General features: G+C 37.2%; 1 protein-coding gene across 2 annotated transcripts; it reads right to left on the bottom strand.

Moving 5' to 3' along the window:
- Positions 1 to 311: 311 nt before the first annotated feature.
- LOC112162965 (nucleolysin TIA-1) lies at positions 312 to 13,800 on the bottom strand. 2 transcript variants are annotated; one of them, XM_024298995.2, is made up of 12 exons: positions 13,561 to 13,800; positions 12,008 to 12,104; positions 11,707 to 11,805; positions 7,988 to 8,042; positions 7,156 to 7,243; positions 6,723 to 6,798; positions 5,801 to 5,906; positions 5,237 to 5,335; positions 5,077 to 5,161; positions 4,849 to 4,990; positions 4,610 to 4,755; positions 312 to 1,697 (listed from the first exon to the last, which is right to left on the bottom strand). In XM_024298995.2, the coding sequence occupies exons 1-12, from the start codon at positions 13,584 to 13,586 to the stop codon at positions 1,559 to 1,561; spliced, it is 1,158 nt and encodes a 385-aa protein (XP_024154763.1). In that variant the 5' UTR covers positions 13,587 to 13,800; the 3' UTR covers positions 312 to 1,558. The 2 variants fall into 2 exon arrangements, with proteins under 2 accessions (XP_024154763.1, XP_024154762.1); XM_024298994.2 differs by having other exon boundaries at positions 4,610 to 4,758; positions 13,561 to 13,799.
- Between the last annotated feature and the right edge of the window lie 1,014 nt (positions 13,801 to 14,814).

The following is a 14,814-nucleotide window of genomic DNA, read 5'->3' as shown; positions in this document are numbered from 1 at the left end:
TGAGAGCGACGCATCAAACAGAACTTCTCTTGCCAAACCTTTGTTGGCTGAAAAAACATTCATAGGCACTGCCTAACCCCCTCCCCGGATGACTTTTGGTTAACTTAAAAACTCCCTCAATAAGGCAATACAATGGAGATGATGGCGGCCACAGTGTGAAAGTCTGATCCTGGCGTGGCTCTACCGACAGTTTCTACGTTTGGCGGGAAACAGAGCTCTACAGGCCTCACGTAGCGGCGCCGCCTGACTGGGCCAGCACTGGGCAGGGATGCTACTGTGTGGAATTCAACCCCCAACCAGTAACAAGCAGGTTTTCTTCATGAACATGTCTTTATACAGATTTAGTACATTGTGACAGACCGCTTGGGTTATTTACATAAGACAGGTTCCCGAGTAAAATCACAAATAAAGTGGAATGCAAAAAAAAGAAAAAAAAATAAGTTTTCGCATTTCAAATTTTGTAAAGACAGCCTTTAGTATATGTGCAACATTTGTCTGCCTCTTGGTTTGATGACTGGCAGTAATCCCTGCAATCGTATTTATTTGAGATATATACGAATTTAAAAAAGAAGAAGTTGGCAGCCTCTTTCACAAACAAACTCGACACGGTCCGGCATGATTCGTTGGTTTCGCAGATTTTGCTCCAGTCCTGAAATGAAACAGGAAACGCCAAAGCTCTTTGTACAATTTCAGCATTTTAAGTTGCCCCAAAACAAAAAAAATTAAAACACATGTTCTCTATCATATAGGTAGCAAAAAAAAAAAAAAAAAAAGAAAGAATGGCATAGTCCTTTTGGATTGAGGAGACGTGGACCAGGACGTCGTCTTGGTGAGTAAAAGCATCAGTTCATGCACACACAGAAGCAAACACACCCTTTAATCCACAGATCTCCGTCGGTTCAGTCCGGTTCCGGAGATGACGAGGACACGCCCACTTTTCCCCCCGCCTCCTCAACCCTTCACAGAACGACTCCACAAGACCCTGAGAACTGGCTGGGACTCGTGTTGCTATGGAAACCGGCGGACAGAACAGTGAGGCTGGCGGCTCCGGCGCGGGGGAGGAAGATAACGGTCGGCGCGTCGCTTAAAACTGTGGACTATCGAGCGGCAAAACTCTGCCTCTTTCATCGGTTTGATTGTTAAATATCAGTATAAAATTTCGCCCGTGCTCTTTGGCTCTGAGGGGCTGAAAACAAAGCTGTTTTTAACAAAGGTTTACTTTCTTTTTTTCCTCTTTGAACTGAACTAGAAATCGCTTGACACGTCGTTTAATTTACATTTTGGCCAGTTTATACTCCAAAGAAAAGAAACTAAAATGGGCCCAGGAATGCAAGGTGGATTAGCAGGAGCTTTAACAGTGTCAGAGTGAGAATCTGTATCTTTACACTTGCAGAGTCGGGCAGTGGGTGAGACTCGGGGCTGGTAGAATCAGGAGAATGGCGTACCAGCTTCACTAACAGTAATTTTTGTGATGTGACAGTCCGAGCACATCTGATGCGCTCCTTCGACGGCAGAGTATCCTCCTCCTTTGGACGCTAACAGGGGGCGGCGGCTATGATCAGTGGGTGGGGTAGCCGGCAGTGCTCATGCCGGCCTGGTTGGTTAGCACCGTCCCGTTGACGCCCTGCCCGGGCTCCACCATGCCGCCGTTGCTGATGGCGCCCATTCCCGTCCATCCGGCTCCAGCGTGTAAATGACTGCAGAGAAAAACAGACACCAGACGGGTTGGAGCGTGAAGAAGTTTGGTTTTTAGCTAAAGCTTCTGTGACATGTTGGATATATTCAAGTTCTGTTCGCAAAAATGTGAATATGAATCGGAGTGTGATGATTAATCCAATTATAATTGATGAACTGATTTCTATGATTATGATCAACCGGATCAATATGTCTGAGAAAAATTCCACTCTATATTTTAAAATCGTTCCTATTAACCTTTTAATTATAATTAAGTTTTTAACCAAAATCAAAAAGCTCTTGTCAATTTTTAAGACATATTTCATACAGTGATAGTAGCTCATTAGAAAAATAATTGTGGGTTGTGGGCGGGACTATAAGCGCTGAGCAGCCCCTCCCCCACCTCGTTCTGCGCGCTCACACAAGCTTATAGGCTAAAGCTAACATTAGCTGCGCAAACATGACGAACAATATCAGATTAATCCAGTTGTACAGTTTTGAGCTAGAACCAAGTGTTGAATGCTCATCATGTCTTGCACATCTGATACTGAGAGGCCAGGGTGCACGCGGGGGAGGGGAGGCTATGGCCCCGCCCATTTCAGTAGCTGCATCATTTGTTTGAGCTTTTTCAAGTATCCGGTTTTCATCTGCTCCTGATTTGAATTAAGAAATACTCAGAAACAGTTTTTTAAATACTGTTTTATTCAGGTCCTCTATCATTAGTAAAATGTACAAGAAGATGTTAAAACACTATCGATAAATATTTTTATGAATTGATTACTGAACTGTTAAGCTTAAATCAATTTAAATAGATCAATTTTAATTAATCTTATTAACCCAACCCTAAAAACAACAGTGAGCTGACATTTTTAAACTAAAAGATTTATCATTAATTCTTGTTTACTTGTACATAATTAATTTAAACTTGATTATTTTACAAAAAAAAAATACAAGGAATCTGGAAAACTTCACCTGCAATGATCAGTACCAGGTATTTATCTCTGAGTCCCACTGGTCGAAGATTTGACAACAGATGACCTGAATCGATTTTAGGTCAGTGATTCGGACCGATAAACTATGAATTGTACAGTCAACCACAAATTATGATACGGATTGAATCATCAAAATGAATCGTTACACCTCCAAGAATGAATATTTGTGACGGATTTCAGCAGGAATAACTGGAGTTCCTTTCAGTTCTCATTTCCTTAAAATAAACTGCCAGACGTGTCAACAGTGATGGGCTCAAGCAGAAAAAACTACACAATGTTCAGAGTTGTTGATCACTTCTTTTTATTTCTACCATTTTGACAGCGTTGCATTCCCTCTCAGAAGAAAAAGATGAAGCTACATTTTTGTTGGGTGTAAACATTCGTCCTGACAGGAAATGCAGCCGGTGAACATAAAGACAGCGACTGATCTGAGGACTGTGCCTGAAGTCTGGTTTGTTTTTCCTGCTGATCAACAGCTGTAAACAGCAAGAACATTGGAAAATATTAAAAAAAAAAAAAAAAGGTGAGACCAGCTCTGAAGGAGCTGGACTAGACATGACTAGTATTTATTTACAGACATGCAGTGGCTCTGAAATGTGAGCGTCTGTCCATCAGTCGTATTTTTGGGGTTTGGTGTCGGTATCAAGAATGTACCTCAGAGTTAAGGAACGTCTTCTGGAACATCAAAGAACTTTTTTAACTCTACATATACCGTTTAGAGCTACAAACTTAATAAAAAGCAACAACTTATTTCTAAAAAGCAATTTTTAGGAGGAAAAAAAAAACTCTGGTCGTCTGAAGTCCCACTCTGATGGATATTTTGATTTTGTGATTTAATTAGAATGATGCAGTTTTTAACCAAAATAAAAAAAAAAAAATGTTTTCTAGAACATAGTTGCTTCAGAGCAGCACAAGTTTATTAGAAATCCACCTGTGAGTTGTGGGGACTCTTTAGTGAGACCTTAAAACAGAGAGCTTGAGGCCCGCCCAGCATATTTTCTACATCAAATATCTTTTTCCAAATTGTTCTTTTTCATCTACTTCGAATTTACAACGATTTGAATCAAGAAATACTGAGAAATGCTATTTTTAGCTCAGTTTTTATTTATTTCCTCTAACATAAGAAAAAAAAAGCCACACAAACATGTAAAAACACAGTTTTCTTTGGAGGATTACTGTAAATTAAAATTACTTTCATTTGTCAAGGATACCCAGCACTTCTATTTTAAATTTTTTACAAAAAAAATCTTTCTGATTTACTTGCAAGTTTTTATTGATTGTCATTTTTTAAAAATCTTTGTCTAAATACAACCCCATCACCACTTGTCTGAACCCACTGTATCGCTTTAAGAATCACGTTGCTGGAGCCTATCCCAGATACTGTAGTGTGAAGGCAGGAACACTTACATAAACACCTTGCAGAGTGACCAATCAACCTATACTTGTGCTTTTATTTTATTTTTTTTTACTTAGTGATTTTAGCTTTATGTTGTTAGCTGTAACACAATAAAGTACTAAAACCATCGATTTTAGTGTAAAAAATTGTATATCGTGATATAGATCACAATAACGATATATATCATGATTTAACACAAGTACGTATATTTTCGGCTATTCTCTGATTTAAAAAAAATGTCGTTACTTATTTTTCTCTGACTTTATTTTTTCAAGTCACATGTAACTGAATCATCACAAATGAGAAACATTTTTTAAAGTACAAAACAGTTTTAAGTTCTTAGTAGGAAAACATATTTTTGCACAAAAATTCAGCAGAAGAAAGAAAAATTGCATGATAAATAGTTTTTTTTTATCATGCGGCACTAATACAAATCGTTTTTTATTGTTTTTTTTTTTTAATAATTTTCAACTGGTTCTCATAGTTAATCTTATTTAAAGAGTTTAGTGCCTCAATGTTTGTGCAGCACAGTCCTGCTTCCACTCACTTGTAGCCCTGCTGATCCCAGGTCTGTCCGTAGACGCCGTAGCTCGGCACCTGCCACCCGTTGGGCACGTACTGCCCGATCTGCTGCGTGTTGCCGTACCACTGCCCCCACTGGTTGTAGGGCTGCGCTGCGAAGCCCAGCGTGTTCTGCTGATGTGGAGGTATATAGAGATCATCGTTACACAAACGGAACCGCGCTGATGAAACACAGGAATCCTGCTGGACGGCGAGTCCTCATACCTGTGCCATGGGTACCTGCTGGATGGGGCCCTGGACCATGTCTGTCGTCTCTTTGCCCCAGTAACACTTCACCACGTAGCCCTCTATGGACGTGCCGTTGACGGAAACGATGGCGTGAGCGGCTGCCTCATGAGAGTTGAATCTGTGCAGAAATATCAATAAATGAAACAAAAAAGCTTCTTCAAAATACAAAAAAATAAAAATGGGAGCATCAGAAACTCAGTTCACCTCACAAACGAGTATCCTTTCTCCGGGAAAACGCGAATTTCCATTATTTGACCGAAAGGCGAAAAGGTCTGACGCATAATTTGTTCTGAGAAGGAAGCAAAAAAACAAATGAATATGATTTTAACATTCAGCTGATGGTTTAACGGCAGTTTAATGTTACCCGTGAGGCCGGTTGTGACCCCCCCGCAGTAGACGGTGCAGTTGCTCGGGCTGGACTGGTTCACCACCTCATCGAAGGACAACTGCTTTGAACTTGAAGCTACACAGGAACACAGAACTGATTAGTTTAATCCTTCCAAGTCCCTCCGCATTAGAAAAAAAGATCACATTTTTGAAAACCCTTAAACATAAAAAAAGAAAAAATCTGGATTAAAAAAATGACTACTCTCTGATATATTTCTGCCCCAAATTAAAAATCTAACAAGTAACAAGAATGGTTTCATTAACAGCAGTTCAGCGAGTGACGCTGCTCTCGGGTCAGAAAAACATCTGCACATGCTCAGTTACCACGACAGAATGATGCAAACCTTAAATATCCATCGTACTAAACACTTCAGATGCTTTCTTTTTTGAGATTCGGAGAAGTTTGTTCAAAGTGAATCAGTTCTGCCGTTTAAAAAATACACAAACATTTCTATTTGATCTTGTTAACTTAAGTCTAGAAACAAGACGATCAGAACCGTGCAGATCGGGTTACAGGAGCAGGTCGGTTTCATAAACTCACATTCGTTTGTGGTTTTTGGGGCGGGCTTCCTTGTCGCCCAGTTGGTCCTGATCTGTCGTCCTCCCAGCCACTGTCCCCCCATCTGCTGGATGGCATTTTCTGCATCCTGGAAAGAGCAAAAGCAGATCAACGACTTCTGCTACGACAGATCCATCCATCATAGGCAAGTTCTAAAGCAGTGGTGGCAAACCCACAGGCACCGTTAGTCTTTTTATTTACAATCTGATTCTGAAGGAAGTTTTATTTTGAAAAACTACTGGATTCTCCAGCACATCTGACTCCTTCTCGACACATGCCAAGTCGCCAAGTCACGTGTTGAAAATCCATCCGCTACTTTCTTAAACTAAAACCCAGAAGCTAGCAAAGAGAACAAAAAACAAACGTGTTCGGAAAGTTTATTTTAGAGGAAACAGAAGAAGAGCCTTCTATTTCAAAATAAAGCCACATTTAAGACAAAACCAGGAGTCTTTCCTCCAAATATAGATTTATGGGGACATTTGTTCCCACAGACCATAATAATAATGCAGAATATCCAGCGACCGGCTGTCCAATGTTACAAGGATGCTGCTAATAAAGTTATTCAAATTGTACATTTAGAAAAAATAACAGTTTTATTGAAGCTGTCGTACCTTAAAAGTCAAGTTGGCGTCTGATTTTTTTAGCTTAAACTTTGACGGTTCTGGTTAAAGGAAATCCCATTTTAATGGCTCCTATATAGGATCTAGTGTAGAAATAAAGTTTACAGCAGACATTTTAGAAAGGATGAAGATCCTAAAGCGATTCTTACGTTTGTTTAGTCTCCAGTTTCCTGAATAGAAACTGGAGACTAAACAAATAATCCGGTTTGAGTAAAAAAAAGCTCAACCGGTCTGTGGCCTGAAAAACTGTCGGAGAACATTGATGTAAAACATGATGAACTTACCCATTTGTTAAAGAAGGAGACAAAGCCGTAACCTTTAGATTTACCCGTAGCCATGTCTTTCACCACCCGACAATCCCTGCACAAACACACAAAACAAAAAAATATTAATAAGGATTTATTGAAAATCAGCATTTTGGTTCTAAGACAAATATCTAATGGGCGATTTTCTTCATAAATGTCCCTAAATGTATATATATATTTTTAATAAATGCTCATTTTAAATTGAAGCCCACAGATTCATCACAGGAAGCTGTAATAATGATTCTTTACAAAGCAGATTTTTTTTATTACAGAAAATGACTTAAAACATAAAGAAACTTTTTTGTTTTCTCACATTAGTTTTAAAAAACAGAAGGATTTAATGAAACATTCATGTTGGTTTCATTTTGTTGCTGTTACATAAATGAATGCGGCAGAAAGAAGAAAAACTCACGATATTTTGCCAAACGGAGCAAAAGCGGCTTTTATGTCGTCTGTGGTTATTTCAGGACTGAGGTCTCCCACGAAAACATGGAAGTGACCTAAAGGGAGGAAAAGAATATTAATGTAATTTAAAGAAACAACATCAGTGGTGGTCTCAGGGTTGATGACATGGAGCCATGAAAGCAGCAGGTCTGTCCCATCCTCTACCTTAGTGTCCTCGTGCAAAACATTTGACCTCAGTGGTGTCAGTGGTCCCTTGCCTATTTTAAGAATTATGCTTTTATAAAATCCACAAAGTACACATCTTTATTTTTTACAATTATTATAGACGTTCTACCTTTTTTAATCTCCTAAACAAATAATTTATCCACTTTTCTCAGACAGAAAATAACTTTTCTCTCTTGATTAAACTCTTAAAGATCAAACCGTCACAGAAAAATACGTTTGGATTGAAGATTTGGAAAGCTATAGACACAAAACATATTGACAATAATCTAAAGCCAATCAGGACGCAGAACACGATGCTATATATATTTGTACAAAATGTAAATTTGCACAAAAAATTAAGTATTAACAAAAATATATTTTATTATTACACATTGTAATATTAACACCTTGTTTGTTTAGATGGTTTGGTGGTTAATACTAATTTGTTTGCACCAAATATGCTGTAAAAACATTTAAATAGTATAAATAGAACAGATTCTATGACTTGCACTTCAAAAACTCGACTAATAGCAGATTACTGATTCCTAAAGTCTTCTTGAATCATCTGAAACCCTCAATAATATCGTGTTTGGGTCTAAAATAGCAGCATTAATGCTGTCTGAGCGATTACTCACTGCTCGTGTCTTTCTTCTGGCTCGTCGGCGTCGTGGCCCAGTTGACCTTCACCTCCTGAAAGAAACAAAGACGCAGAAAGGAGGAAGAGGAGGTGAGACGTGAAGGACACTTGTATTAAACAAGAGGCTTTTTTTGTTTTCTGATTTGAGTTTTTCACACACCAGTTTTACTCGGGTCATACTTTGAAGACTTTAATTCTTTTTTTTTTTTTAAATGTCAGACTTCTAAAGCCACCATTTGTAATTTGATTAAATACCTCTGCATTAATTAACAGTAAAATACAGGGTAGAACAGAAAGGGACATCAAGGCTTCACCTTTATCATCAGGAACATCTCAGTCTAGTAACAATTTGGAGCAAAATTGTAGGAAGTAAGGTCCAAATAACAAGGGACTTACAAACAAGTGATTTATACGAACTTGCTATACTCCTCAAACGGTCCTTCAATACCTGTTGAGGATAAAATATTTTCAACTGAGTGTATTTTTCTGGAAGTTGCTCTTATGTGTTTTCTATGTGGAAATAACTGCAAAAGAACACAGCAGTAAAGATGCAGGGGGACAGAAGAGCATCAGAGGAGATCAATGTTACATGGTGCACGATTACACAGCAGGGCCACGCTCAACTCATTCAGACACAGATGGAAACTCACTCCAGGAAAACTGTCAAAGCAAACGACATGGAGGAGCATGAAGTGACGAGATCCCCACAGCCGACGCCGGAAAATCCTGATCAGTTTGTGAAACGATTTCTACTTATTTCATCAAAAACGACTTTAAACTAACACAGATTTCAGTTCCAGTTTTTATAGGTGAAGAAATTAGAACCGAGAAGTCTCTGGAGACATCAACTGTGAGGCTCAGTGATCCGATAAGGTTTGAAAAGATGCAAAACAGTCGAGTAACACTTAAACCCCTAAAGAAAGTCTCCCCACTTACTACTTTCTACCAACAAACTTAGGATTTACTCTGTCATCGATTAAAATTATTTAAGCAGAAACTCTTGATTTCCAATTTTTATTCTACTAACTTGTGTTCTTTCTAAGCAGTTTGTTCAAAAAGTTACAACAAAAATAATCAAACTATTTTTTTCCCTAGAACATGAACCTGAATCCCCAGATTTCCACTGGTCCGTCTGCAGTGCACCGCCATTGTGTTGCGTGGGAGTCCGTCTTATGACCGTTAGTTAGTTTACATCATCTCTGTTGCGTCTACCTTCCGTCCTCCCTCCCCCTGGCGCCAGAAAGAGTGGTTTGTCCTGCCACCCCCATGTTTAGTAGTTCATTCCGCTCTCTTCGCTCATCCAAAAATTAAGCAATCATCCCTCATGTCCTCTCCTTCCTCACTCGGTCCTTGTAAAATTAATGTTTGGGTCATAAATGATGTTAGGCTTTTGTACAGAGGATTAGGGCCACCAAAAAAGGTAATATTACAACTTTTTATCTCGTAAATCTGAGTTTTCCCGTAAATTTACAGCTTTGAACCTCGTAAATTTAAGAGATTAAAAGTCATAAATTTAGTCAATGACTTTTAAAGTTATAAATTTAGCAGTTACGACTTTCTTCTTGTAAATTTATGAGATTTAAAGTCATAATTTAAAAAAATTGTTTACAAGGTGGCCCTAATACTCCGTTGTACTTTTGTACTTTCAAAATTGAAATTTTGTGGTCAAAGTTTAAAATGAACGCCGGTGTTAAAGTGTGTTATCGCTTGGGCGTGTCACCTTAACCCCAAAGAGTCCAAAAAACTATTTGAACTTTCGAAATTAAATTGACAATTTGCTTTTTGTTTGTTCCCTTTAGGTATTACCAATTACAGTGGCCAATAAAATAAAACCAAAATATTTATAAAGAAGGAATAAATGAAAACAACAATGTAGAATTAAAAAAAATTAAAACAGCGGCCATATTTGACCCCGTGGGCTCTCTAGGTTTAAATATAGAATAAAATTTAGCAAAGATTTATTTTCAAAGTACAATAGAAGCTTTTATTTTGAAATCTGAACCTGTTTCCTGTTACCCTGGGTTTTTCATACATCAAATATCTGTTTTCGTTTGTGTCAATTCAACAGAGATGGACCAGTGGAAAAAAAAGGGCCTTAAGAGTTTTGGTTCAATGATTTCTTTTTTTGAGGTGTATTGGCTTCATCTGGCCACCAGATGTCACTGCTCTGTTGTTCCTCTTTTAAAATGAAGCCTCAAAGCTTCAAATGTTTTCAGTAAAATTTGTTTTCATGAAGCTTTTCCTGTAAAATGTTAAAGAATTCAACTTTATTTGTGTCACATTTAAGGCTCAACTCACTACAATTAAATTGCTCCTTCTATTTTTTTAACGTTGCCGTGTAAAGTCATTGTATCTGAGAACCGACCGAATGTGAAAATGTCTCCAACCAAATTAGGTCGATTCTATTTTTTGGGTGTTACAGATGTTGGAACCAGACGACGTCAGTGAGCAGTGATTGGTCCAAGTATGTCTAAATCAAGGAGCTACCACTGAAAATCAGGAAACACAAAATCTGTCAAACATTTTGAAGGTTGGGCACGGGGGTCAGCAGGCACCACCCACTTTTAATTGAGGTACCTGATTGGTTATCTTATAACTTTAACTACATAAAAAAAATAACAAGTAAAAAACATTTTTTTTTCTCTATAGAAGTCTATGGGATTTGGGCTTCATAAAGCCAGCAACTACTTCCTGTTTGGAACACCAGGGGAGGGGTCACTCAGTCCACTTCTCATATACAGTCAATGGTACAAGCACACTCATGAAGGCTCGCAAAAAGGCTAATAAAATTTACATACAAAAAATAAAAATCGGTCAGATAAATGCTTAACTCTGGCATTTATTTCATAAATTACCATCCTTTTATGCAATGCGATTATAATGCTATAACTATGAGAACAAAAATTACTTGATATGTGTAAAAAAAAACATGCCACCAACGTCAGACCGTGAAAACAAACGAACCCGACCGCAATTTAACCAACTATCTACCCTAAAGAACTGCCCACGAAGCCACTAGGAACCGACTGTTCAATCCGTTAAGTTTTGTGGATGGAACGTTAGAAACAGGAAGGGATAAAGCCAACTGGGAAACAGAAACAAAACAGCATCTACGAAAGGATTTCACTCTCAAGTCTCAGAGGAAAACACACAACAATCAAGAATGTGAGTGATTGTCTTCAGCAAATCCCAGATCTGATGGTTTGAGTCAATTTAATCAGAAATGATTGGAGATTATAGCACAATTTGTCATTAATTAGTTAGCAGAAAGAGTGCAGACATGAGTAAAATGTCAGAGTGAATGATTTAAATAAAAAAGTTTTTGGATCCAGTTAATGATTTTAGATTTAAATTGTCAAAAATGCAAGGCTAAAACAATGACGCTGAACAGACCAACAAAAAAATTCATCAAGTTGACAAATAACGGCACTTGATACTTAGAGCCAAATGACCTCAAGCATAAAAAATGATTCAGAAACTAAGATCTGTCAGCGTTGAAAAACAAGAATGACTAATTCTAAACTCCTCTGACAGGAGATAAGAGAGATCAAGTTCCTCCTTCAGTTATTTACTGAGCACAGCAGAACGATGTGCACAGGGAGGAAAAAACAAATCAAGTGGAGGGGGAGCGGGAAGATGAGGTTCCACACGTTTCTCCAGTTTCTTCATGTCAAAGTCTGCCCTTTTGTGACTCACCAAGAGGTCATGATAGCTTACCTTACCCAATATTTTCCGACCGTTCATGGCTGCAATTGTGGCAGTGGCGTGTCTATGTTCATAGAACTCCACAAAGCAGTACGGGTCGTGACCTGCTGTCTGGAGTGGACAGGAAATGCACATATTAAGTGACTGGAACAGCATCAGAAAGCAATAACATTTGAGGCTGAGATACCACTGAACACCAGGAAAACACCCCACTCTTGGAAATCTACCAAGCGGTGAAGGCTGTAAGCAATTCGTTTTCATTTTCCTGTCATTTCAACATAGAAACATGAGAGAAAAGTGCAGAAAAACTCACATCTACAATCATTTTACAGCTTTTGCAGGGTCCGATCTGGCCAAACAACTCCAAGATGAGGGCTTCTGTCACATCCCGGGACAGATTCCCAACGTACCTGAACAAATAAACAATCTGCAGTTACTATGAGATCCTCCTGCATGTAAATTAATTACATTTTTACTATATATAATGCACTTATTGTAGCAGGTGCATCTTTTAAAAGTTAAAAAAATCTAATTTTCTTAACCTTAAGGTAATTAAAATGTTATTAAATAAAGACTTCTGGCTGTATATATGTCTAAAAATATGAAGAAAAGTACAAAAAAGTACATTTCAACATAATATATTGAGATTTGGAAGGATTTCAGTCAACATATCCTAAAGCCAGAAAAGGAAATATGTGGATTATCCTCAAATTTCTTGAATTATCTATTAAACTTGTAAAAGTAAAAACAACATTACAAGCTGCTGAGATATTCTCAACCAAATCAAATTAAAATAATGTGCAGCGTATGTAGTTAAGAAGAAGATCTGTGATACCAAAAGTTCCAGGTTTCGGTTTCTGACATGTTTATAGACCGAGCGGAAACGACTAATCTTGTGCGCCTGCTGTTATGAGGTGAGCAGAACACCAGGAAACAAGAGAGACGGCATAAAACCAAATCAACACTTTAATCAAAATAAATATATTTGTCTTCTTGAGAAATTTAACTGAAATATTTGCAGTCGAACATCAAAAAGTACCTTAAAGCTACAAATACTTGTCATATTGAATGATACCTCTTTCTTAATAGGAAATGTCATTTTAATTTTTACCCCTAAAAAACCTTTATTCGGAGTAGCTTGGACAATTTCTTTAAAATATAATGCGTTAAATGCATCTTTAAGTTTAAATAAATCCAAATAGACAAACAAATTCTGAATTGTTTACCAACTGTCGTGCAATACATGAGTGACAAACAACATTACTGCTAGCTTCAAATACATTCTAGGGTGTATTTAGGAGTTATCAAACACAATTATTATTTAATAATCATAAAATGTGTTTTTATTACAAAATGCAGGCAGATTTGATCTGTTTTTCCCTCAAAATTGCATTAACCAATACATTTCTTGGCCTGAAGAAACAAGCTACAGCTACTGTAGATCAGACTGAATGTTTGGTAATTTTCTTTAGCTCTCAGCAAACGAATTTTTGAAAGGTTCACGCTAAATTTACGGTTTTTCTTAGTTTTTAAAAAAGAAACTTAAACCAAACTCGTGTTCTCCATGAACCCAAGCTCGTTTTATACGAGTGGAGTCAACCGGAGTCAGGCGAATTTGAGATTTTTCTGGAACCTGCTAGCATGCTAACAAGCTAGCAATTAGCTTCCTATCGATTTCTTGACATATAATAATAAATCAATAAAACGTGACAACTTCTACACAATAAACTACGTCGATTACGTCTTAAGAAAGCCCAATGAAGCAACAAACCAAAGCTATCGCGCGGTAAAATAGCGTAGCGGCGGGGCTGCAGCTAAATGTTACGTGACGAGCACAAGCTAACCGCAACGCAGTCGCACACTCACAGGGTTTTGGGCTGCTCGTCGTCCATTGTGTCACACTTGTCGGCCGAAAACAAGCTGCGACCCTGAGAGGAAATCCACGGTTGTCGCGGGCAGCAGTCGGTGACGCCGTGGGTCTGTTTTCAGCAGAAATAGAAGGGATTTTAACACCGCTGGTAGTTTCTGAGTGAACAATGGGGCAGCCGACAAAGATGGCGTAGCGACCGGGGGCCGACTCCAAACACGCATGCGCAAGGGTTCAGCAAAGGGAAGGTTACAAAATAAGTGAAAATAAAATCACAGTTTCTGAAAAAATGTCAGGTTTTAGCTTGTTTTTTCTTTTTCATTAAGGCTGCAACAAGAATGATATGTTTTTAGACATTTTATTAAATTAGTTTGATGTTTTTAGTTGAAAACTGTTTAACTTTTTATCAACCTTTTACATGTTTTTGATCAGTTTATATTGAAACTGATAATAAAAATATATTTTTTGCATTAAATTAAAAATACTTTCTGATGAAATGTTCTAAGACTTCCGCTTCTGTTTTCAAGAAACACCTTTTTCTTATTTTATTAAACATAAAATATGCTTCACAATTAAAAGCAAGAATATGAAAATGATAAGCATGTTTAGTCGTTTCTAAGCTTTATTTGCCAAAATCCTTTTTTAGGTTTCATATTGTCAGATTGTTTTTAGTTAAAAGAAAGAAAATTTGTTAGAAATATGTTTTGAAAAACGTCTTAATTTTTGTCACATTGTCTCATTTTCTGATTTTTTAAGACATTTTTCTATAATTTTCTTTGATTAAATCTTACAGTAAAATTTGTTTGTTGGTTTTCATTGCATACATTCATAACATTTTTTTATTAAAGCATAACTCCATTTTAATTTCCGTTTGTTGTCAAGAATCAATTGTTTTTCATGTTATTAAAGATAAAATAAGCTTCTCAAATAATAGCATAAATATAAAAATGGTAACAAGGATGCTGAAAGTTATTTCTAAGCTTCATTTGCTAAAATGATTTTTTTAGGTTTCATGTTCATGTATTGTTTTTAGGTTAAAAAAATCTGATAAATTAATATATTATTTTTACAAAAAAAAATAATTGTGCAACAAGAAAACATAACAATTACATTTGTCAAGTATTCTGAAATTGTACATTTTTGTTGACATGTAAAGGAGAAAAGGATTATTATTACAGCATCATTAGTTATCTTTAATTTTATTTCAAGAGGATTTTTAGGGTAACTTAAACCCAAGCTTGTGTGAACGACTA

The sequence above is a fragment of the Oryzias melastigma genome, linkage group LG12 (assembly GCF_002922805.2).
Source record: "Oryzias melastigma strain HK-1 linkage group LG12, ASM292280v2, whole genome shotgun sequence".
Lineage (NCBI taxonomy): Eukaryota > Metazoa > Chordata > Actinopteri > Beloniformes > Adrianichthyidae > Oryzias > Oryzias melastigma.
The sequence above is the reverse complement of the archived record's forward strand: the minus strand, read 5'-3'. Positions and strand labels throughout refer to the sequence as shown.